This window comes from Sycon ciliatum, chromosome 2, assembly GCF_964019385.1.
Source record: "Sycon ciliatum chromosome 2, ocSycCili1.1, whole genome shotgun sequence".
Classification (NCBI taxonomy): Eukaryota; Metazoa; Porifera; class Calcarea; order Leucosolenida; family Sycettidae; genus Sycon; species Sycon ciliatum.
The window spans coordinates 19,423,342-19,447,341 of NC_088644.1; the positions used below are offsets into that span (position 1 = coordinate 19,423,342).

The 24,000-nt window shown below is 47.7% G+C and overlaps 2 protein-coding genes across 2 annotated transcripts in view; one reads left to right on the top strand and one right to left on the bottom strand.

Moving 5' to 3' along the window:
* The window catches only part of LOC135809064 (SH2 domain-containing protein 1B-like), a 7,142-nt gene extending 6,530 nt beyond the window's left edge, over positions 1–612 (bottom strand). The window contains exon 1 of the mRNA XM_065322324.1: positions 1–612. The gene's annotated coding sequence lies outside the window, so the exon portion shown is untranslated.
* A 12,752-nt stretch (positions 613–13,364) lies between these two features.
* The window catches only part of LOC135809065 (uncharacterized), an 11,775-nt gene continuing 1,139 nt past the window's right edge, over positions 13,365–24,000 (top strand). The window contains exons 1-5 of the mRNA XM_065322325.1: positions 13,365–13,903; positions 14,483–14,611; positions 15,582–15,668; positions 17,533–17,657; positions 18,239–18,298. Of these exons, the coding sequence (XP_065178397.1) occupies positions 13,681–13,903; positions 14,483–14,611; positions 15,582–15,668; positions 17,533–17,657; positions 18,239–18,298 (624 nt within the window). The 5' untranslated portion in view covers positions 13,365–13,680. The remainder of the gene's footprint in view (positions 13,904–14,482; positions 14,612–15,581; positions 15,669–17,532; positions 17,658–18,238; positions 18,299–24,000) is intronic.

Sequence of the window (24,000 nt, forward strand, 5' to 3'; positions counted from 1 at the left end):
GCCTCCGCAAGGCACCAGTGCACCACACCACTGACATGCAACTGTCGACTAATTTCACCGCCCTCGGCAGTCAGCAGCACAGCCACAGAGTTGAAATATGAAGAGAATTAATTGATCCAGGTGTCGCCAACAAGTGCACTGGCTCAGCTAAGAATTGAAGCCACTGATGATTTGGCAAAATCCAAATCAGCACTCCGAAACCGAACGAGTGGACAACCGGGTGAAGTAAATGGTCCTCATTTCCCTGGGTAGGAGCTGCTGAAGACTAAGCTGCATTAGCTCCACTGTCACCATACCAGATAGAAGTCACAATTTCAAATTGACAACAATTTTTACTACCACAAAAAAAACTGGTGAGAAAACACTTGATCCTCCAAAAACAAGGCAGGCATAAATCAATGTTAGTCAGGTCTACTGCTACAACCAGAGAGGGTAACCAGAGCTTCAAGAGGCCATTGTTCTCCAACAAACACACCAGACTTCAGGCGATAGATCAAGAGGAGACGGAGCAAAACAGCAGCTAAATAACGGATAAAGTCAGGTGGTTCTGCCTGCTGCTTTCGCTCTCGAGATCTCGACGACTCGTAGATCGATCTACTCACTCGAGTCACCAGTCTCTCTGCCTGCACCATGAGTCCATGACATGACATTGTAATGTTCACCAGTGCAGTACAGTCAGTACATGCAGACCATGTACCAGTTGTGTGACGTCGACGAGCTACTCAAGTATGAGTCGCGTGCTACCCGGCTGCACTGTTAGATCTACAGTCAACCCGGCAGCTTGGTGCAGAGTCCAAAATAAAAGCCCAAAACAAGAAGTAGTACCAGTACTCCAGTAGGTCTACTGTAGTTGGCAAAACTAATCAGGAGTCCAGGACCAGGGACTGGGAGATCCATAATTTTATTATTATTGGCAAGAGTACATGAAACATGTACTCTTGATATTGGTAGTACCAAGAGTACACACCTGTCATAACTACAGTTATCACATGGCAGGTGATTGTTGCCCGTACTCCAGCGAATCAGCACCTTTCGCGCCGCGGGCAATTATGCGATATTGCCCGCAAAACAATAGTTTATTTGCCCGCAAAAAAATAGTTTATTTCAGTGATCGCGTGACTACGACGAGTCTCGGACTCTGTAGACTGTACGACTCTACGACGAGTCGCAGTGTAGCATTGAGACGAAGATGGAATTCTTTTTGGAGATGGACATCCCGGCAATGGACATGGCCTCGGACGTCTGCCGTGTGGTGCTTGCAGGTATCATTTGTTCAGTCATGTTGGCAGCCTGACCGTCGGTAAGCTTGTGGATAAGATTCAGTTCTGCTCGAAGTGGTACTGTGATCACAAACAATTATTATTTTGAAATAACACAAATTCAACTCAGCGTCGTGCGTTTTCAAATCCTCGCAAAGTCACTGCCTGTGTGTGGTCTTCATGTGCCACGCAAAACTCTTACCAGGCTCATCTGTCCTCTGCCTTCACCTTTGCTTGAACAACAAACACAACAATTCAGGAATGTTTTGCAATGAAAAATACAGCTATATCTGGAGTTGAAAAAAAGAAGAAAAATTGTCCTCAGAATTACACACCAGGGAGTCGACAAATCCTTGCACTTGTTGCAGTACTGTATTTGACAACTTCCTGATACACATGTAAACATGAAGAAACTCTTTGTGGTAGCACTCTTAATTTTTCAACTGAAATTATGATTCTGCTGTATTTTATTGTCGTTGCCATGTCTATTGCTATGACGAGGCGGTGCCGGCACTTTTTTCTGTCTCCGTCTTTCAGTACTGTATACTCTCTGATGGCCTGTAGCAGACCTTTTGTTAGGGTGTAGGAGAAATATCTTCATTTTTCCTGTTTTGATAATGATAGCATATCAATATACATTGTGGTCATAATGTGTTGGCATTTGGGCTAATTTCAACAGCAGCCCAATGGTCTGCTCTGTGGGCCATGTGATAAATTTGTTATCGCATGGTTGCTGCGGGCCTTATGGCATATTATTGCCCCGAGAGGTTAGCCCGAGGGCCGTAGGCCCGAGGGCTAACCTCGAGGGCCCTTGCAACCATGCGATAAGTATGTAATCAAGCACGCTCAGGAGGTCATGATGGCTGAATCTTGCCTGAGCCTGCAGCCCAAGGGCCGTAGGCCCGAGGGCTGCAGGCAAGGGCAAGATTCAGCCATCATGACAGACAGAGCGTGCTTGATTTGATTTCTTACAGCGCGAAGCAACATGTTAGGGAAGGTGAAAGGTCGAAGGTCGAAAAATTATTCTCGAAATGACGTCAAACGGTCCTGAAACTCCCGAAATGACGTCAAACGGTCCTGATGGCCTGATTATGCCCGCGGCGGGAAGATCGCCTATTGGCCATGGCCCCGGCAACGACCACGTGTCATGTAAGAACATATATTATGTACTCTTGGTAGTACAGTGTGCAGGTGCGTGGGTGGACATGGATATGGAATTATTTGGGAACCGAAAGACGAGACTACAGTCCATTTCAAAACTATAGACGCGTACCTAGGCAAAAACCGTTATGCCAGCATCTACACCACATAAAATCTGTGATCATTTTGTGCATAAATTTTTCCAAATAATTAATTGGGCGTCTGTTATCCAATCCTTTAGAAACTATATGAGAGTAATTGTGGAGCGATCCTGAGCAATATTCTGAAAACTATTCTCAAAAAGTTCCAGCCAAATTTGAAATATTTCAAAAACCCTACGCGTCTATAGTTTTGAAATGCACTGTAGTCGACTACGCAGCGAGCTTTTTTATTATTTTTTTGATTGAAAAAACACAAACCTTCAGACATGTGAATGTGCACATGATATACAGTATTACGTATCGAGAAGGCAGCACAGAAACGGCACTCGGCGACGGCAGTGGTGGTGAGGCCTGGACAGCTCGCCTGACCGTGGGTCTCAGAGTCAACAATGGGCAGACGCAACGGGGGGGGTGTGGAAGCTTAGGAAATAAGGGATGGAGCCAGCGTGATCATAGTAATAAGTACCGGTAATAGTATGTAATACATATGCAGAAGTAATAATTATGTTAATCTTAAAAACAATAGAGAGATTAACCTCCTCTCCCCTGACTCACTTGTGAGGTCTGCATTCGCTACTAAGGTTAACAGGCATAGTGGTGGCCTGCGGATGCGAAGGCTAGTTTGAGTGTTTCTGAACATTCAAGCGATGCCGACGCGGATCCCACGAAGATTATTTTATTATTAAAAACAATAGTGCGGTGGACCTGCGCAGAGGAAAGGCATCATGGACATGATGTACGTGTTGTTGTTTCTATATTTTACTTCACCATATGAACAGGCAAGACTGCCTTCTCACCGGGGCTATTGGCCCACGGCTCTCACAATATGATGAAAATGTTTAAAATTTGTATGAAGAAGAAAGGAACGGAAAAGAAGATGAAATGAAAGGAAAGAAAACAGTCGTGTATAACATACATGTTTAAGTGAGCTAGGGCACATCATACACACACATATACGCGTGTTCAAATAGGAGATCAAACTGATAGGCGTTCGCCGGCATTGGGTAATCTTGAAATAAAGATATTAATATTATTAAAGAGATTATTATCATACGCTCACATAAACACCACATACCAACCATGTACACACACACACACACACACACCTCAGACCTCAGACCTCAGACATGCCCATCGCGGAAGCGATGATAGCGAACAGCTATGTTAGACATAGCAACTTGTGCTGGGATTACACCATTCAACAGCTTGCAAGGCTGATGAAATGACCGCACACACACACACACACACACACACACACATGCTCGCACGCACACACACACACACGTACACACACACTTGTACTTTTTGCTCCCTGCCAAAACTGGTCACGTGGGTCTCCCCGGGAGAGGGGAGAGAGACTCAAAAGGAATCTTGGAAAGATGACTCAATTGGCTATTGAACCGCCAACGGCCGACACCCACTGAAATCCCCAAAACTCTGCGGGTGGACTTGAAAATGATCCCACTTATGGGCTCACCGCACCTCAGTAAGTGGGTGAGGACAAGGTGCAGAAAAAGGATTGACGGCATCAGGGTATCCGTCCCGGGATCCAACTGCAGTTACCCCTGCCCCCAGTGAAGGTAATACTTGCTACTAGTGTGGGTGGCTAAATCAGAGTGGATCTCATACAAGCTTCATTAGCACCATGATTACACAAGAGTTGATCTAGCCAGAAGTAGCCCATGGTTAACAGGTATGTATACTTCAAATAGATAGTATATGAACCCTGAAACCAACAGGCGCGTGCTCGGCGATGGGCACGGGGGCACGTGCACCCCCCCAGAAATTTTCAATCTGGGTAATTGCAATTGTAATGTATGCAAATATGCTCTAAAATTCAAGAAAGGTTGCAAACAAATTGCAGAAAATTGCCGGGGGGGGGGGCTCCCCTCGGCTCCCGTGCACCCCCCTAGTTGGGGGGCCGAGCACGCCCCTGACCAACAAAGGTGGTAGGTACAACATTACACCTTCAAGCAGCCGAGAGGCTGTTGGCAACAGACCCAACACTATCCGGCATAGGTGTTCCTACCAACCGAACTAGCTGGCAACACACACACACACACACACACACACACACACACACACACACCACACACACACACACACGCGTGCACATGCACACAGACTTTGCGCCAGGGCAGACGTCTACTGTACCCTAGGCTAGCGCTATAAACCCGTTTACTGCGTTAGCCTACACTACATGTATACAGTATGCCAGTTTTGTTTTTCCACAAGCCAGTAGGCAGTATGTTTTCCACAAGCCAGTAGGCAGTATGTTTTCCACAAGCCAGTAGGCAGTATGTTTTGCTTTTGATTCATAAGGCCATACCACCAATGACCATTCGTCCCGCCTAGCATTCTTCCAGCCCCTCTCCCCAAAGTTTAGGCCTCTCTGTTTTTCTTCTCAGTCATGATATTATTGGTGCAGCTAGCACACCCCGAGCCCCGCCGAGACCTCAGCCGCCTCAGGTCCGCCGAGTGCACTATACTAGCCACGTTATACATGTAGGTCTTACCATCCTTTTGCTCCTCAATTCTAACCAGACTGGAGCCCATGCCATGGGCACTTGAAAAGAATCCCAGAAAAGAGTGCTCAACCAAGTCGATCGAGGTGGGGGAGCGTCACTTGAATACTCAATCTCGGATTCTCCGGACATCAAGCTGTTCGCCATATTAGATCTCCTCAGCCGAGCTCAGAGTTACTGCGGCACTGGCCGATTGCAATGAAGTCCAGTGAGGGCTGAGGCCCGGCCCCTGAGTGATCTGGGAGTCGCAAGATAGTAGTATCATACTCAGCCTTGTCTTACTTGAGCAAGTTGAGGCTGAGGCCCAGTGAGGGAGACACACTCCACTGTCTGACATGCCACCGTTGACAGTCAGTGTGACAGTGGGTGTGTGGTCGAAGCTTCTACACATCTGAGGGGGCATCTCACTAGGGGCCGACCAGTAACCTCATTATTACCGGCACTACAGCGGTAGCTGACGAACTCTTAGGTTCAACCATAATCTTCAACCGACTCATATCCACATTGTACTATGTACTGTACATTGTGTTGCACTTCTACAGTAGAAGCATTGTGTTTTCCTGTGTCACCCAGGATGTGATGGTGAAAGCAAGGTGTTCACTCGGTTTACTTGGGATCATTGTCAAGGGGGTACTTGACTTCCAACATTCACTGCATGCATCAGAGAAAAAGACAAGAGAACTGAACCGGCGGAATGCAAACTCATTCAGAAATCGGGGATAGGGGTGTGCGGATAATGCTCGAAAAGGTGGCAGATTCTGCTCGAAAAGCAGTGAAATTGGCAGAACCATACGAACCTTATGGCGGGCAATTCCTCGAATTCTGCTCCATTTCTTTGTCCACATACCAAACATGCATGAAACTTACCAGAAAAAGTACCGAATTCTGCCTTATTTTTCTGCCGGCATTCTCCGCATATGCCTAATCGGGAAACAGACCGGCTGGCCGAACCATTCGTTGGTTGCATCCCATGAAGAGAACTACACACACGTAGATCTACGTGTAGATCTTCATGCACATGTACGCTACTACTCACTCGAACTCCTGGTTGCAGTCCTAGTGTTGCGTACTCTGGTGGACGCATTGCTTGGAGAGAGAAGGAGAGAGTTGGAGATCGTCCGCGATCCGGGCCAAGGAGTTAGGAGACGGATTCCCTCACCAACTATCCATGCACTCATAACGATGCAGTATCGTTTGCGAGGTCTCCAGAAGGCACAGTACATAGGCAAAGAAGAACAATACGAAAACTAAACGGCAACCAAACAACACCAGAACTCAGTGCCAGAAGTAGCAGACCAAACTCCAAAGCTATCACCATGCAGGTTCCGCCAAAGCGGAGGTTCCGCTCGCATTTTTTTGGCGTAGCGAAATCCAAACTTTCCGCCAAAAGTGAAACTAACGTGTTTTACGCCTCCGCCGTTGCACCGCTTTGGCGGCGCCGGCAATAAAAAGTGCATGTGTGACAGCATCCTTTCGGAGGTAGGAGCATAACTACAATATTTATTAGTGAGGTTTTGCATTCCGAAATTCGACAAAAAGATTCGGCACGCGGGAGCGAGGTCGAAAATGCACACGAAGATTCGGCATGTTTGTTCGGAAAAAGCTCACTTTGCCGAAAATATTTTTCGGATGAATTTTCTTGTAGAAGAGCGCTAGCGCGTGATTTATTCAAAGAGGTTTCTTATCTCGGCATCGCTTCGCCGCCGTCTTTGGCGACATCAGCATCGTCAGCTACCTCTGAGGCTCTGATTGCTCCTCTCCACTGCCCATCTACTCTCTTTCGCCTGGAGTGTGCTCACCGTCATCTGTGTGGCTGAAAAGACTATGGCGATACGCATAAAATTTGACTTGGCCATGGAGTTGGTTTTTCTGAGGCAACTCGGGAGGCAGGTTTGGCCCTCGACTCTTTGGGCGATCAAAGTTCGTTGGAATCAGCAAGGAAAGGAGCACGGGACAGGACATTGCTGATGCTAGGGCTCACGAAATGAAAACACATCATTTTCGACTTGCAAAACAAACGTTGGTGCGAAAATTCGGCATTTTGATGTTCGACAAATGACCGAAGAACGCCGAACAGAAATTCGGAATGCAAAACCTCACTATTAGTATTACAGAGGTTTAGCACAACGAAATTCGTTGTTCATTTTCGTTATGCCGCTGTACGAAAAAGCCGACCGAAATTCGCTGAATTTTTGTTTAGCAGAACGTTCTCCATAAACTTCGGTGTCGCTAGTGGATCATGGATACCGTGGATGTCGCGGAAATCCCCGCGAAATACAAAAATAGTAATCCTCGTCACTGCCCGACTTTCGTAAACTGGTGGCCTCACCACTCGAATGCTTCTTGAGCAGGAGATGAAACCGATCCACAAGCCCTTTCTTTTTCAGCCCAGCAAATTTCTCATCGCTCTGGGAAAGCAGCAGAGCTGCTACTTCATTCGTGCGTGATTTCCGCAAGAAACGGCATCGACCTCACAAGGCGGAGCATCATGAGATCCATCTGCGTATCCCATGTAAGTCGTCGTCCCTCCTGATCACCAGAGGTAAAGCCTAGTTCACATTCGACGGGGCGCGACGGGACGCGACGTAAGGATCGACGGGAAGCGACGGGATGGTCTGACGGCGTCCAATGTGAACACCAGGAACGGGAACGCAACCGTACTACCGTACAGATCGGGAAGCGACGGGAAGAGTTGGATCGATCCAACTTTTCATACCGTAGACGGGCGTAGACGGGGACGCAAGCGTACAAAACGGCTGCAATTCGAGTGTGAACAGGAGACGGCGTCGTGCGCCGACTACTCCCGATTCGTACTTGGAAATTTTTAGCATTTCGAACACTGCGCTTCCCATGATAACTCACAGAATGGCTAACACGACTTGAGTTGAATTTTAGCAACATAAGATCTCATGTCCCTTATTGTATTTAGGGATAGTTCAGAAGCGTTACAGACGAACTATTCTATCATTTCCTGGGGCTATTATTTGAATGCCACAACTTTCAGGGCTAATTTTTCGATCTTCATGAAAAACTGGTATTGTGAACTTGATTCCGCTTCTTTCAAGGAGAAATAATTGAAAAGAAGTCCCGAAAAACGAGAAAATCGGTCCGAAAGTCACCCCGTCACGGACCGTGCCTTATGACTCGCGCCGTTCGACGTTGAACATCGCAACGACTGCTGCATGTCGTGTCGTACGAATCGTACAGGATTTTACAGCTCACCCCAGCCGTTCCGACAAGCCCTTACGAGGTGATTTGTAATAATTTTACATGAAAGTAAAAAAGGATATCATTCCGTTGCCCTGGCGAGTTTTGAAGTGTGCATGGTCTCATTCTGTCACTATGTATGTCCTCTATCCACGTATGGACTTCTTGATCGAACACCACAAACATGAGAGACACAGTGTGGGGTTGCTTTGCATGCATTTTTTCACCCAGAAAAAGTGTGTACAAAATGTTACAAGTCAGTAAAATAGGGTCTAACATCAACAAATATGACCTGAATGTGTCAATAAGCTTGCAATGGGAAATCAAGATACATCTGAAGCAAGTCACATGCAGAGAAAGCAGACTGGTTTTGCAGCTTGCCCTACGTATTGGTTTCTGTACGTCGTCACCTGCGGTTCCAAACGGTAGGGTATCTTTGACCGCCTGCCGGCATTGTAGAGCATGAGAATGCAGACCTTATCTTGCTGCTCCATTTCTTTCAACTTGCAGTGCATCCTCTTACGTGAAATAACCACACTAAGCAAAATACCATCCATGATGCGCGCCGGCCGTCCCACGACAGGGTACCTTCATGCATCTGGACCACAGTGCATTTAACCGGCACATACTGACAATGTTGGGGCTTCTATACTCTCCAAGACAAGTGCAGTGACTCCTTCATCTGATTCATAATACTTCTGTGTTGGAAGAAGACTGCAGACCACCCTCAATGGGTGCTCCGCCGTCAACACCCAACATACATTCATGCCGCATTTCCTGAATTTGCACTTTGCCATCGTGAATCCCTACCAGCACTTCTGAGGTAGCAAGCTGAGTTTCATACACAGCTCTACTGAACAGCTAATTATTAACCTGTATGCCATAAGCATCAGCAGCTTCGGACTTGGATTTGAATCACCTTTCATGATAGGTGAGTGAAAGACACCTTTTGTCAAAATTGCAGTTTCTGACCTTCACCTTTTTGGCTAATCTCTTCTTCAGCCCTGCTACTTTGACGGTGTGACAGACTCAATGCTGGCATCGGTGACCAGCATAGGGTTTCCACCTGCCGTAGAATATGCTCGCTGGCTCTTGGACGTCCTTCAAGCATCCATTGAGGGATATTTTACCTCATTGACCACAAATTCATGAATTTCGATCCATGATTGACATCTCACAAGGCCGTGGAAGAAAACAATTCCGCTAAACGCTGCTGATGCTTACAAACTACATTACAATGGCAACTCACTTGTCTGTCGAACTAACAAAAACACTTCATGGGAAGAATGCAATCGTCCTCAACAGTGATATTTTACTCGATTTGTAAAATAATATGCCATGTAAAATTTTTACAAATCACCTCGTACGTCCCGTACCGTCGGCGTTGCGTCGAATGTGAACTATAGGCTTAAAGGGGAAGTATACCCTAAAATCAAATTTTCACCAGTTGTAGTCTTCGGGGTGCTGAGTCGAATGGTCTTGGTCCGAGGAAGCTGCGACGCTCCCTTCCTACTTGAATCCCAATCGAACTCGCGCACTTCCACCGAAACTGGGTGACTGCGCCCTACTAGATGGGGATTTGTATGCAAAATGTCACTAAAAGCGCCATTTCGTTCTTATAAAAGCACGGATGACCGCGATTGGCCCATATGTTGTAGTCTTTTGGACGCTGAGTCGACTGGTTTTGGTCCGAAAAGGCTGCGATGCAGCGTTCCTCCTTTATTCCCAATCGAACATGGTTGAACAAGCGGTCACGTGCTCCTGGGTGCCCAAATCACCTGGTCACCGCGCCAGCAGGCGACAACTTTCACACCAAGGTTCAACTCGAGTTCAACTCGAGTGACAGGACTGCACCCAAAAAAGGTCAAACAGGCTAGTAAGTTGTACCCTGCAGGCACGGTGACCAGGTGACTGGTGTACGCAGGAGCACGTGACCGCTTGTTCAACCATGTTCGATTGGGAATAAAGGAGGAGCGCTGCATCGCAGCCTTTTCGGACCAAAACTAGTCGACTCAGCGTCCAAAAGACTACAACATATGGGCCAATCGCGGTCATCCGTGCTTTTATAAGAACGAAATGGCGCTTTTAGTGGCATTTTGCATACAAATCCCCATCTAGTAGGGCGCAGTCACCCAGTTTCGGTGGAAGTGCGCGAGTTCGATTGGGATTCAAGTAGGAAAGGAGCGTCGCAGCTTCCTCGGACCAAGACCATTCGACTCAGCACCCCGAAGACTACAACTGGTGAAAATTTGATTTTAGGGTATACTTCCCCTTTAAGGAAATAATCTTATGTGATCGCGGTACGAAAAGTCGACAGACCAAACTTCGTTGGATTGATGTTTTCCGCGAGTGTGTGTTCCGAAGTTCGTGGCAAGTTTCGTTACTCGTTCCCGGGCTTCAAAATCTAACGAAAATTCAGACGAATTTCGTTGTGCTAAACCTCTCTAAGACTCTATTGTCAATAATGATCGTACTACAGACTACAGTACAGTTCTAGTATGTAGGCTACACAAGTGTGTGCAATGATTATGTCCCTGATCAGCGCTGGTGGTCTGCATGGTAAAGCCTACTAAAGGGTTAGGACTTCGGAGGCCCCGCAAGAAAGCGCCACTCCCTGCTCAATACACAGTGCGGCGGGGAATGCACGGTGAATGCCCACCCTCATCAGTTGAGCTTGACTTGAGTCTGAGGCTGAGGAAGATTGTGCCTCAGGTAGCAACGTGAGTCAGCGTCGCTCATGGAGGTGTTGAACAAACGCTGAGGACCATTGGCCATTCACAACGTTGTAGCCTCCAAACCATCTAATTCGCAAGCACGCGCTGGGGACAGCAATGTGACGAAGAGGTTGGTGCGACTTCGGCACAATTCCCCAAGTATCGCCGAAGTCGCACCAACCCCTACTTCTGACATTGTAAGTAATTTAGTTGTAAAATGTTACGTGTGTTGGTAAGTCTACCAGAGAATGAGGTTTCACGACTTCCTCCTACCTCCTTGACCTTGGCCCGGTCCATACTGCTGCAGTGATCTGGTGGACTTTTGGCGTCACTGCCAAACCGACTTATCTACCATAACGTTCCTTGTTGTTGGATGACAGCATGTAACAAGGTGGAGGACCACCGTGTTCGGAAACAGTGACCCTTCTACAACCATCCACACGGTTGGTATAACCCCGGTCTTGCGACCATCTGAACCGTATGGGTGTTAGACCCGGTTCTGACCCTTTTACTCTAGGGAGTTGTCTTAGACTTCTTGTTGCTGTATCGTCAGTTGTGTATTCTCTGTTCGCTCCTGGATGTCCTCTGGATACTCGGTCCTCATAAACTTAGTAGCTTTTGTTCTAAATAATTAATTGTTCTTCTTTCTTCTCTTTCATACTCTTTTTTCTTTCTTTTTCCAACTTCTGCCCATGGCGTCCATCTATCAGCTCGTCAGCTGACAACAGTTACTGTCACCACCATGACACTGTCGTGAGAAGGTGCTCTCTGTATAGACGAGGCTGGTGATGTCCCGACCCAGCCATTCCATAACTTGTACAGCTGCTACACTTCACCATTGTCCACAGAAGACAGCAGGCAAGACCGCGGGGCTCCCGTGATGTCCACACTTACTTAGTCAGTGTTGAAGTCACGAGATCGTTGGATTCCAGTGGCAGTGCTAGTACTAGTACGACGTAATGTAGTGCCTAGTGGAGAGCAAAGCCAAATGTCTGCTATGCCGTCGTGTCTCATCACACCCACACTCACAGTCATCATGGTCTACAATCGACTCCATCCAGTTTTATGTTCTCAGCTTCTGTAGCACACTTTGAAATCGTACCAACACTAAGTTACAGTGCAGCTTGACTGACTCTGTCTAGTCCGTCATCACAGACCATGGTCCATGGTCAATCATGGACAGTCTCCCACTGCACCGGCATCGCATGCACCAGACATGATGATTGACGGCCATACAGGTAGACTCCCTTTAATTCGAACCTCAAATTGCCAGGCCCTAACTTCGAAATATCCGGAACTTCTAATTATCCAAATGCGGACCCATGCACTGATATGCATGTCAAAATGCTTGAAATCGCATGCTGAATATTTTTGGCAAATTTTTATTTGCATCAACGAAACATAGGTTGTCGTACCAGTCATGTACAACGGATCATCAAAACACTGGATCGACACAAAATCATTGAAATTATCTTCACCTTCTAGTGAAGGAGTTGTCAGTCACTGCAGCTTTCCTGAAACAATTTCAACGGAAAAGAACTGCGCTGCCTAATCCGCGTCATGAAAGGCCGTCGGACAGCAGCACGTCGTTCTGAAGAACGGAAGTGGAGCATAGGCATAGACAATATTCACGACAATAGTATTGTTGTGCGCCAAAATCTCCGCGCACGAGCTGGCGCGGCAAGAAAGGCCATCGAGATCCGCGAAGAGACTGGTCAGCCACCTGGAAGAAGTCGTCTTCAATCAAACCTTTGCAATTTGCCTCGCACGGGCTTGAATCGAATTTTGAGAGAAGGTGGGTTACTTGAACGCTATAGTATATATATAGATCCTGCAGCAGACCATCGATCGATTTTTTGAGCTACTCTTGGCTAGAGAAGGAGAAAAGAATGAACTTCGAATTACAAGTATAGCAACTCAATCTTACTTCGAAATAAGCGTTCAAAGGACATAGCCAATGTACTAAAACAGCTCTTCTGTACGAAGACTGTGTTCGAATTATCCAACCGGCGCACTTTTCGTACTTCGAATTATGCATTCGATTTTGACTTGAAGTGACTTGCAGAAGATCGGTACGACGAAAAAGTTCGAATTTCACGGAATGTTCGAATTATACCGTATTCGAATTAGAGGGAGTCTACCTGTACTACCTTCTGGCTTCATAATAAATCAGGGAGTCGTATGACTCCAAAAGCCATGTAGATCTACAAGTCGTAGATAAGACCATGCCACCAATGGCAATGACCATGCCGCATGCGTAGATCTACATGTATCAGTATGAACACTAGTTATGTGGTAAACCGAACTGCTAGACTGGGCATGGGATGAGTGAGAAGGCTTGACCTGTCCTTAGCATCTTCTCCTGCTGCCTGTCGACCTGGTCGACCGAACACGAACTGACGAAGTCGTAGCCGTAGTAGGCCGGGGTATGCTGCGCTTTCTCTGATCCTGCCCACTGAGCGGTCATGCTATTTTTGCACAATTATTTCAACCTATCCGGAGTTGAGCATCTAAGTCCTGCATGCGGTTGTCGTTGATTGACTGAACCGCTGTTTCGTTCCTTTTTTATTTCCACAGTGGAAGCCTTTTCTTTACTGGACCGCTGTTAGTTCGGAGACAGAGCGGAACAGACTGATCACTTCAAGTATCGGACACTGTTCCTCGGGAGAAAGCCATGGCTAGCAGCAACAGATCTCAAGTCGCTGCTGCTCCCGGGACCAGCTCCAGCGGGGTGCATCAGCGTGTACCTGAACACGACGGGGACGAGGAAGAAATTGAGGAGGAGACGTTCTGGGAAACGCGGAAATATGACCTTCTGGAGCAGAAAGATCGATTCGTGGACTTTGCATGGGACCCAGTCAATAGAACTGTTCTTGGGCGTGACAAGAAGAGTTGGGGTATGTGAATCAAAGTGCTAGATAAATTGAATCAGTTTCCCGCTGTATTTGCTTGAAGGTCCCTGGATCGACTCCTGGTGGGAACACTCATGTTTTCCCCTCAAGCTCCATGGAAAGGATTCATTATTGAATTCTGAGGATTTCGTAGGCACTAAATGCCTGTTGATAGGATCTTGTGGAAAGAGTGTCATATGCTAGAGAACCAGGGAAAAGAGAGTAGAACAAAGGAAAGGATACGTGCAAAACAATTCGACCAGTACAGTCGTTGCCAAAGAAATCCAACCCACGTGCCGAAAGCAGCGCCAAGGCTCATGCGACCGCTGCAGCCCTGCTGCGCTGCGGATCAGTTTTGGGAACATGCATGATGTCATTGAAGTGGAAACGCGGCGCTACTTTTGACTTGCGGGTCGGATTTCTTTGGCCATGACTGTACAAGTTGTAGTTGGCTGTTCTTTTAGTGCGCATCTTCTCTTTTTTGTGGCTTTGTTGCAGGGGTGGACATGGTTATGAGTTTATGACTTAAAGTTTCATACAAATGACCACAGTTATTTTGTGATGCTTTCCCTGCTTTGTGTCAAGGTGAAATTGGAATTTTCTACTTCATCTTCTACGTATGCTTGGCCGGTTTTTGGATTGCAGCCCTCATTCTGTTCCTGGAGACTGTACCCGAACAGGTACCCAAGTATACCAACCTCATAGATCGACCAGGTCAGTGCATACGATGGCAACGGAACTGAGTGTGGAATCATAATCGTCGCCAACAGTGTTTGCTCACTTCATTGATTTGGCGCACTTCATCAGCCACCACCCTCTTTGCACGCAACAGCCCCCTTGCTTCTCCCCCCCCCCCCCTCTCTCTCTCTCTCTCTCTCTCTCTCTCTCTCTCTCTCTCTCTCTCTCTCTCTCTCTCTCTCTCTCTCTCTCTCTCTCTCTCTCTCTCTCTCTCTCTCTCTCTCTCTCTCCCCCCCCCCTCACTCTCTCTCTCTCCCTCTCTCTGCCTCGCAACAGCTTGATACTTGATACCCATAAGATGACATGCCAGCACCGGTCTAGCCAAGGGATTCATACAATGCATTGGAAGATAGCCGGACCACACAACAGGAGCAAGGCTAGACCAAAATAATGATACTGACATATTTTAGTTTTTCGACATTGTCTTCTGCAGAATGATATTTGAGGGATGAGGGAGAGGATGGTTGTTATAAGGGAGGGAATGAACAAAACCAGGGCTTGAATAAATACATAGAGAAAAATATCAATTGGTCTAGTCTTGCTCCTGTTAAGGCGGTCCGGCTTTCTCCCGCTGCAATGTCTGACTGTCGGTCTGTCTGTCTGTCTTTCTGTCCAGTTCACTGCTGGTTCCTACTTGTTCTTATTTATGATTTATCCCATGGTGGCCATGGGATATGTAGTATGTACTTGTAGGGTCACGGTGGTAGTATGGTGGTGTGTGTGTCAGTCATGGACAAAGCAAGAATACAATGTCATATTCAGAAGCAACCATAGCATGTTATAGGCTACATAGTTCGAAGCAGAACACTGTCGCTTGTGTTAACACACATGTACATAGAGTCTCAGACAGATTCTTGTCAGTGTGATAAGCACTGGACTGCCAGGTGCAATGAACTACGGTGTCTATATGTTACCATGTTTGTATTTGCCTGCTGTTCATGTCCAGGTTTGAATCCTGCTGCCACAAAGATGAGCGTTTCAGTAGGTGGTTTGAACGCGAATCTGAAATCAGCCACTGCTGCATTTTTGGAAGGTACTAAGAACGCAGTACACTACCGGTACTTTCGTCGAATGTTGGTACATATACCTTGGCTTGTTGAAGGAAGTGGATTCTAGCTTTGCAGGACTTGCAGTCCTCTGCGCTCTGAGTTATGAACATGTTTGATGTGGGGCCGGAGAATACAGCACCCTGTCCACAAGATAACTATAGCAAATATGGTTAGGTTATGTTCCGTATCTGAGAACTCAACCACTGCTTTAGCATGTGTGGACATGTTCTTCCTCGTCTAGAGGCTAGTGCCACACAATCCTAGTACAAAGTGGAACCGATTTGACAACATTGTGACAGTCTTATGACTTGGAACGTAATCACTGGTCAGCTAGCACTGTTTTCACTGGTTCGAGGGAAAGACACAAACGGGAAAAGTCTGAAGAAAAAATTGACTGTCACCAACAGGACTCGAACCAGGGACCCTCGCTTGTAGCTAGCGATGCTCTAACCACTGAGCTATGGTGTAGTCGTCATCCCAATAGAGACCGTTCAACACTTTCTTCAGACTTCGTAACTCACACTTCCTGTGAATCCACACAGGCAGGACGCAGCCCTCACTGTAACTGTAACCCACACACTTCACGTACAAACTAGCACGCAGGGAGCCCCAAGTCGTAAAATATTCACTGGTTTGGGGGAAAGACACAAACGGGAAAAGTCTGAAGAAAAAATTGACTGTCACCAACAGGACTCGAACCAGGGACCCTCGCTTGTAGCTAGCGATGCTCTAACCACTGAGCTATGGTGTAGTCGTCATCCCAATAGAGACCGTTCAACACTGTCTTCAGACTTCGTAACTCACACTTCCTGTGAATCCACACAGGCAGGACGCAGCCCTCACTGTAACTGTAACCCACACACTTCACGTACAAACTAGCATGCGGGGAGCCATTTCACATAATATTATCTTCTTGAAACGCTGTAAGGAAAATGGAGTGTGCCCTACTTCCATCCAGAAGCGGGTGCACAAAGCCCGTGCATATCACTCATTAGCAATAGAAAGAGTATTCCTCAAAGATTCTTCAGTCACGGCTTTCCACTGATGATTGTGACAAGAAAATCGATTTTGGTAAACCTTCATGACTTTGTTGTAGTGTGGCGATGACAGCAGAATCTGCCCTGTTTATATTTACAAAAAGACAAGACATACGGAACACATGGTGTCACGGTACAATTTGGGACTCAGACAAAGGAACGGCCCGAGCACCATTGTCCAAAGCAACACACACACACACACACACACACACACACACATATATGATGAACCCCAGCCAGCTTACAACACCACGCTTGAACCATTACCTATCACCCTGCAGACCCATAGTACTACTAATAGCGTAAGTCCCTGGGACATCACAACAACAGTTGCTCTTCTGTGCGCCACTATCTGCTTTCATTCCTCGTATTCCCCTCTTACTGCCTTTACATTCTTTTCCTCTTCTCTTTCCAGTTGCAAACTTAGTTAGTCAATATGAAATCGGGCAAATGTGCCTGTTTGTTTGACTTTGACCCGAACCAGCCAACGCTCGCTATCATTCATGTGTATGCCAGAACATGAATATTTGTGTTCCTCTTCAAGCACAGGACAGCCTTTAGCCCTGTTCAAATGGTTGTGATATCAATGACATCACTTCAGTCTATTGGGTTATTCTGGGTGTTAGCAGTCATCATGAGTTCCCTCGTACATGGAGATGAAAAATCACTGATATTAACTAACTACCTATTGTAGCTGAATGAGTGAACAGGGCAGAAGCCATAGGTGTAGGGTGGCTAATGTAAGCCTGTGGCGATCATGACCCGAAGTTCAATCTTACTCTGAACTGTGTGACTTCACTGCCTGCTCCAGGATCTTTCTACAACGTGACAAATACTACGGAGATGAGTATCTTGAACAGTGGCCTGGCGTCGGGTTGCAACCTTGATGAGATGTCCAGGGACCGTACTATCTGTATGTACATAGCTGTAAACAGGGTAAGGGAAACACGGATGTCTCAACAAAATGAATACGACTGAAAACAATCACATCCTGGCTCTTTGTTGTAGCTTTCTAGCTTTTCCGCCGCCATCTGTCCTGGGGCGTTGGAGAATTGTGGATGTAGTTCAGTGCTCAGGCTCTGCATCATATGTATTATGTGTATGGGCAGTTCCCAAGCAAGTATGTACGAGCTGCTTCCCATTTGAGAGAAGAAGCTGGTGCAGTGTTGTAGTGCGTTGTACAAGCAAAGTTGCAGCCGGGCCCAGTGGGAATGTTGCTGCTACGGGCTTAGATACCATTACTCCAATCCGCAAGTTTGATCCAAAAACACATAACACTATACGTGCATTGAACTGCAGCTCAGCTCCACACCCGGCAGATAACTTACTAGTAGTTGAAAGCTTGCCGAACTCAGCCTCTCAGTCAGTCTACACGTACATGTACCTTTCAAACTGCATTCTCATACTGGCTGTGTTAGGCATCACACCCCAGAGTCCCCGGCATCTCAGGTGGGTGGACTGTGGTACAGTGGATGACTCCTGGATGTGTGCTTATTTTTTTATTTCTTTTATCTCAGGTGTATGAGTGGGCGCCAGATACATCATCACTGGATATAACATGCAAATACAAAACCGAGGTATTGAACCATTGCCTACTCCTGTTACTTTTGTCTGCATTCCGAATAATTAGGTGGGAGTGGAGGCGAGTTAACTTATATAGACAGCCCATCCGGGTTGGCATTTTGAAAAAAAACAGCGAACAGACAATGAAGTACAAGAAATTCAACTTACCTTCCCTCTCCCCAGCGCTTGTGCCACTCACAGGGAAGGAGATGTTGATGACACTGCACTTGTGAAGAAAATAAGAACTTTGTGACTGCTGCGTATGCTGAAGTAGATAAAATCGGACGTAGGCACTTTGCCTTCTACTCTGGCTATACTCTTACAACCTGCACAAGACCAAACACAGCTAGAGAGGCGCGATAGCATTGAAAACAGCGATACAACAAGACTCAGCTTGGAGTATTTCATAACGTTGACATCTTTGCGATGGCGGCATGAATCTAAGAATCCATCACAAAAAAATGCGAATAGAAATGTAACTGAGAGTAGCACTACAAAGGAAATGTTTATATGGTTCCATCAAGTGGTGTACTAGCTGTGCTAGTACTTGTTAGCAACAATCCGAACTAGCGCACACACTGCACTGCATTGCTTTGTACTGCATTCAAGACTGACGTCATGCGCTTTGTTTTGCTGCGTAATCACAAATGGCACCAGCCCATTTTGCGGAAAAGAAAAACAAATCTTGCTTGCCCTGTTGTGCTCTTCCAGACAACGGATCGTGCTTCAGCAGTGTTTCTTTTCCTTTCGTAGCTTTGCTGCCAGCCCGAGTGTCACCTCGACACTGTATTTCTTCAGTATGTCTGACCTAACTGTCGACACTGCCAAGGCAATGCCTTGCCAAGCCCCCGCGGCGAGCCTTCTCAGCGCGGCTTGAATCCGAAAGGAAACTTAGTAAAAGTATTTTACAGGGCCGTTTGCTGGCACAACTAGCCCTTGGTAGTGAGGTCTGCTCCGGCCAGGAGAACCAGCAACATGACACTGACAGTGCGGACACGGCTCGCGAGCCCAGAAGCCCGACTTGCACCAATGCCTCCTCCGCCAGCTCAGGTGACGCGGGCTCAACGGATCTCTGCGCTCCCGTAGATCTACGTGACGAGGTGTAGTCGGCTTTGTCGGCCGCCATTTTATTATTATCGGAGAGCATTGTACCGCTCCTCACCCAAGGCCAAGGCAATGCGGCTGCTGCCGCCACTACGCCAGGCCAAGCTCCTGTAACCCACCCGATCAGCCACTTGCACCAGCTGTGCCCAAGGCTGTGCAAGAACGTATCTTGCGAGGGGAGTTCGTAGATTTTTCAAGTTTGTTGCTTGAAATTCTTGCACACTTCCGGCCCAACATTCCGGCTGGTTCACAGCCCGAATAACGATAGCCAGCTAAATATCGTTGAGTCGGATGACCGTACGCGAAGCAGGTGCGTCGCAAGGTTCACGATAATTATACATGTAGCTACCCGGCTCGAGGCATGGACCACATACATGTCTGTTATCACGGCTGCTGCCCTACACCGCACTGCTGAACTGCTGAACTGATTGCGTACCAGCAGTTGATCCTGACTGCTAACCGCCAGTTCTTCCCAAGCGCGTGGCTAGAGTACGACCGCCAGCTGCGGCTGCTCGTGGCCCAGTAACCAGGCACGAAGAGGTTGGACACCATCGACGTGAACCTATGGCAGATAGCTGTCACAGGCCATGCACACCCAAAATGCGCTCAATGTAAGACGGCCCATCCAGGGGCGGTTTGTGTCCTTTTCGTCCCCAAGCCAGCAGCATTTACCTCCAGTGGTCGCAACCATACCAGCGACGGCCAAGAAATCTGCCGCAACTTCAATGGAGGTCGCTGTTCTTCGTCGTCGTGCCGCTTCTCCCACACCTGCAGCCAGTGTGGCAAGGACCACCCATGCATCATGTGCAACCAGCAGCAGCGCGGAGCCAATCGGCCACCCCGCCGCTCCTAGCAGAATGGCTACTGAATAGCTTGACTCGGTACGTAGCTTCTTTCCTATACACTCTGCAGACACCACACTGCTAGCTGCCCACTTTGCCCGCCTGTTACGTAACCACTCATATCAATAATGTGTTGTGTATGTTCTCCATGGCCTGCGCCGTGGCTTTACTCTTGGATCTGCCGGCCAACACGACATTTCGGTTTTCTCTAATAATCTACCCTTGGCTTTCACTCACTCGGCATTTATATCCAAGCAATTAGCTGCTTCCTGCGCCCGCAGCGAGACCACAGGCCCATTTCCGTCACCTCCATTTCAGTTCATGCGCCGCTCTGGTATTGGTGCCATCCCCAAAAAGAACGGCAAGCTGCGAATGATCCACCATCTGTCTAGTCCGGAAGGCACCGGCGCGAACGACAGCATTCCTGCCGAGCCGCTCTCTCTCTGCACTACGCGAGCATTGACAACGCGATCAACATCATCATGTCATGCCCACAGCCTGTGTATTTGTCCAAGCTCGACGTACACAGTGCATTTCGGCAGATCCCAGTCCGCCGTCAGGACTTCGCTGGGAAGGCTCCTACTACTAGGAGCGCTTTCTGCCTTTCGGCCTCCGCTCCAGCCCAGCCGTCTTTGACTCAGTAGCCACAGCAGTCAACTGGATCATGCAGCACGAGTTTGCTATAGATCACCGGCTTCATTACCTCGATGACTTTCTCGATATCTCCACTGGTTTGGCTGCAGCCAACCAGCAACTCACCATCCCCCTCCGGGCATTCACGTATCTCGGCACTCCTCTTTGCTCCATCCCAGCTCGAAGGGCCATCACCATCATTGACCTTCCTTGGTATTTTCCTAGACTGCGGCTACCAGAGGACAAGCTGTCCGAGATCCGTGCGCCACTCATGGCTACTATCAGCGAGCGCAGCATCGGCCAGCGTCAACTCGAGTCCCTCCTGGGGAAGCTCACTTTTGCTGCCCGAGTCATCGTTCCTGGACACACATTCATGCGTGAACTATGATCAGCGTGCCCTGAACTGTATCTGTGTATGCGAGTGCGGTGCATAAAGCCCACCTTGAGAATGGGTTTGCCGGCCCCTTAGTAGATGCGAGGCTTCTGGAGAGGGTGTTGAAGGGCATCCAGCGATGCCATGGTACGGCTGTACTCACCCCTCGCCTTCCTATAACTATGCCAATCCTACGACACCTGACGGATGCACGCCGGAAAAGTAGTATCCTGAATGGCCATGACAAGCTGCTCTACCAAGCCGCCATGCTGCTTCTTTGGATTTCTTCGGTGTGCTGAATTCACTAATGGCATCACACGGGGCTGTACTAGCTCCCCTGGTGACGGACGCCTGCAACTCTTCCTGCTTTCATCCAAGACGGACCCATTCGGTAAAGGCGTTACTAGTGACATTGGCCCGTCTGTACCGCCGTACTGCCCGGTCCGTGCCATTGTTAGCTACCCATTTGTCACTCGTCGCGAGGGACCAGAGCAACTCTTGTTCGTACTCTCGAACAGACAGCAGCTGACCAGGCAGTCATTCACAGTAACAGTATGGTCTCTTGTCGCTGCGGCCGGTGTACCATCCCAGTCGAACTACTCCGGGCATTCGGTCCACATTGGTGCAGCCACCACCGCTGCTATGGCTAGTGCCCCGACTCCTTCTTCCGAGTGGCAGGTCAGTGGAAAGAGCGATGCGTGTCTATGCTACATCCGGACTACAACAAGCGCTAAGCGCCAGCTATCGTCCCGGCTTGCTGCCGTGCCATGGATGCCATGATCCCCAACTCGGGTGAGTAATGAGCTACTGAACTCTAGCTGCGCAATGCTTGCCTGTGCTGACATAAATTGACCCTTGCTGTGCGTCAATAGTGCTTAGCTAACGGAGTGCTGGTTTCATGGGTCCACTCTCACAACTGGTGTTATCTAGCTATTTGCTGCGGCTCTGCCTTGCGCTATTATTACATCCATTTAGCATTGCAGCTCTACGTTGAGCTAACAGCAGCTCTACTTTGAGCTAACAGCAGCTCTACTTTGAGCTAACCGCAGCTCTACTTTGAGCTAACCGCAGCTCTACTTTGAGCTAACAGCAGCTCTACTTTGAGCTAACCGCAGCTCTACTTTGAGCTAACAGCAGCTCTACTTTGAGCTAACAGCAGCTCTACTTTGAGCTAACAGCAGCTCTACTTTGAGCTAACCGCAGCTCTACTTTGAGCTAACAGCAGCTCTACTTTGAGCTAACCGCAGCTCTACTTTGAGCTAACAGCAGCTCTACTTTGAGCTAACAGCAGCTCTGCTCTGAGCTAACAGCAGCTCTGCTCTGAGCTAACACCAGCTCTACTTTGAGCTTCAAACCAGTTGTTTCGAAACCAGCACTCCTCAATCCAAAGATGCCTCTTTGTTGACTTGTTTGTGTGAGGGATGGGGCTAATGGTGTACTAGCTGTGCTAGTACTTGTTAGCAACAATCCGAACTAGCGCACACACTGCACTGCATTGCTTTGTACTGCATTCAAGACTGACGTCATGCGCTTTGTTTTGCTGCGTAATCACAAATGGCACCAGCCCATTTTGCGGAAAAGAAAAACAAATCTTGCTTGCCCTGTTGTGCTCTTCCAGACAACGGATCGTGCTTCAGCAGTGTTTCTTTTCCCACCATCCCTCCCTATCCAACTTATTCACACCATCATAATTATCGTACCCACTAATCGGGTCCACTCTCACAACTGGTGTTATCTAGCTATTTGCTGCGGCTCTGCCTTGCGCTATTATTACATCCATTTAGCATTGCAGCTCTACGTTGAGCTAACAGCAGCTCTACTTTGAGCTAACAGCAGCTCTACTTTGAGCTAACAGCAGCTCTACTTTGAGCTAACCGCAGCTCTACTTTGAGCTAACAGCAGCTCTACTTTGAGCTAACCGCAGCTCTACTTTGAGCTAACCGCAGCTCTACTTTGAGCTAACAGCAGCTCTACTTTGAGCTAACAGCAGCTCTACTTTGAGCTAACAGCAGCTCTACTTTGAGCTAACCGCAGCTCTACTTTGAGCTAACAGCAGCTCTACTTTGAGCTAACCGCAGCTCTACTTTGAGCTAACAGCAGCTCTACTTTGAGCTAACAGCAGCTCTGCTCTGAGCTAACAGCAGCTCTGCTCTGAGCTAACACCAGCTCTACTTTGAGCTTCAAACCAGTTGTTTCGAAACCAGCACTCCTCAATCCAAAGATGCCTCTTTGTTGACTTGTTTGTGTGAGGGATGGGGCTAATGAACATTATCAGATCTAAAACTAATACCAGAAGCACTGATATCCTAAAACTAGCACTGTTGAAGGCGTGATTGCAAGCCCCATCAACTCGCTCTCATTCACGAACTATCCCTTACCACTTGAGTAAGAAGATTACTCTATATTCATAAAAAAAACCAACGCGGCAATGTGATTCAATGCAACGCTGAAATGTTTCTGACATCACCCAGGTGACAATCCTCACCATCCATGCTGGCAGATACTGTGATCATAAGAAGGGTATAGGGGCCGGGAAGTGAGAAAATATCACTCACTAGACTCAGTCAAGTGGCATAGTTGACCCTATGCGCCTGCATGGAAAATCAAAATGTCATACTGTAAAAGCAGAAATTTTCGGTGTAATTTTTTTGTGTTCTCCAAAATCGGTGGTTCGGTTGAGGGAAATTTTCGGTAAACCCGTTTTCCAGATAAGTGTACTAGTACTAGTACCGAAATTTTCGGTGCGTTTCTAATTTTACGTAAA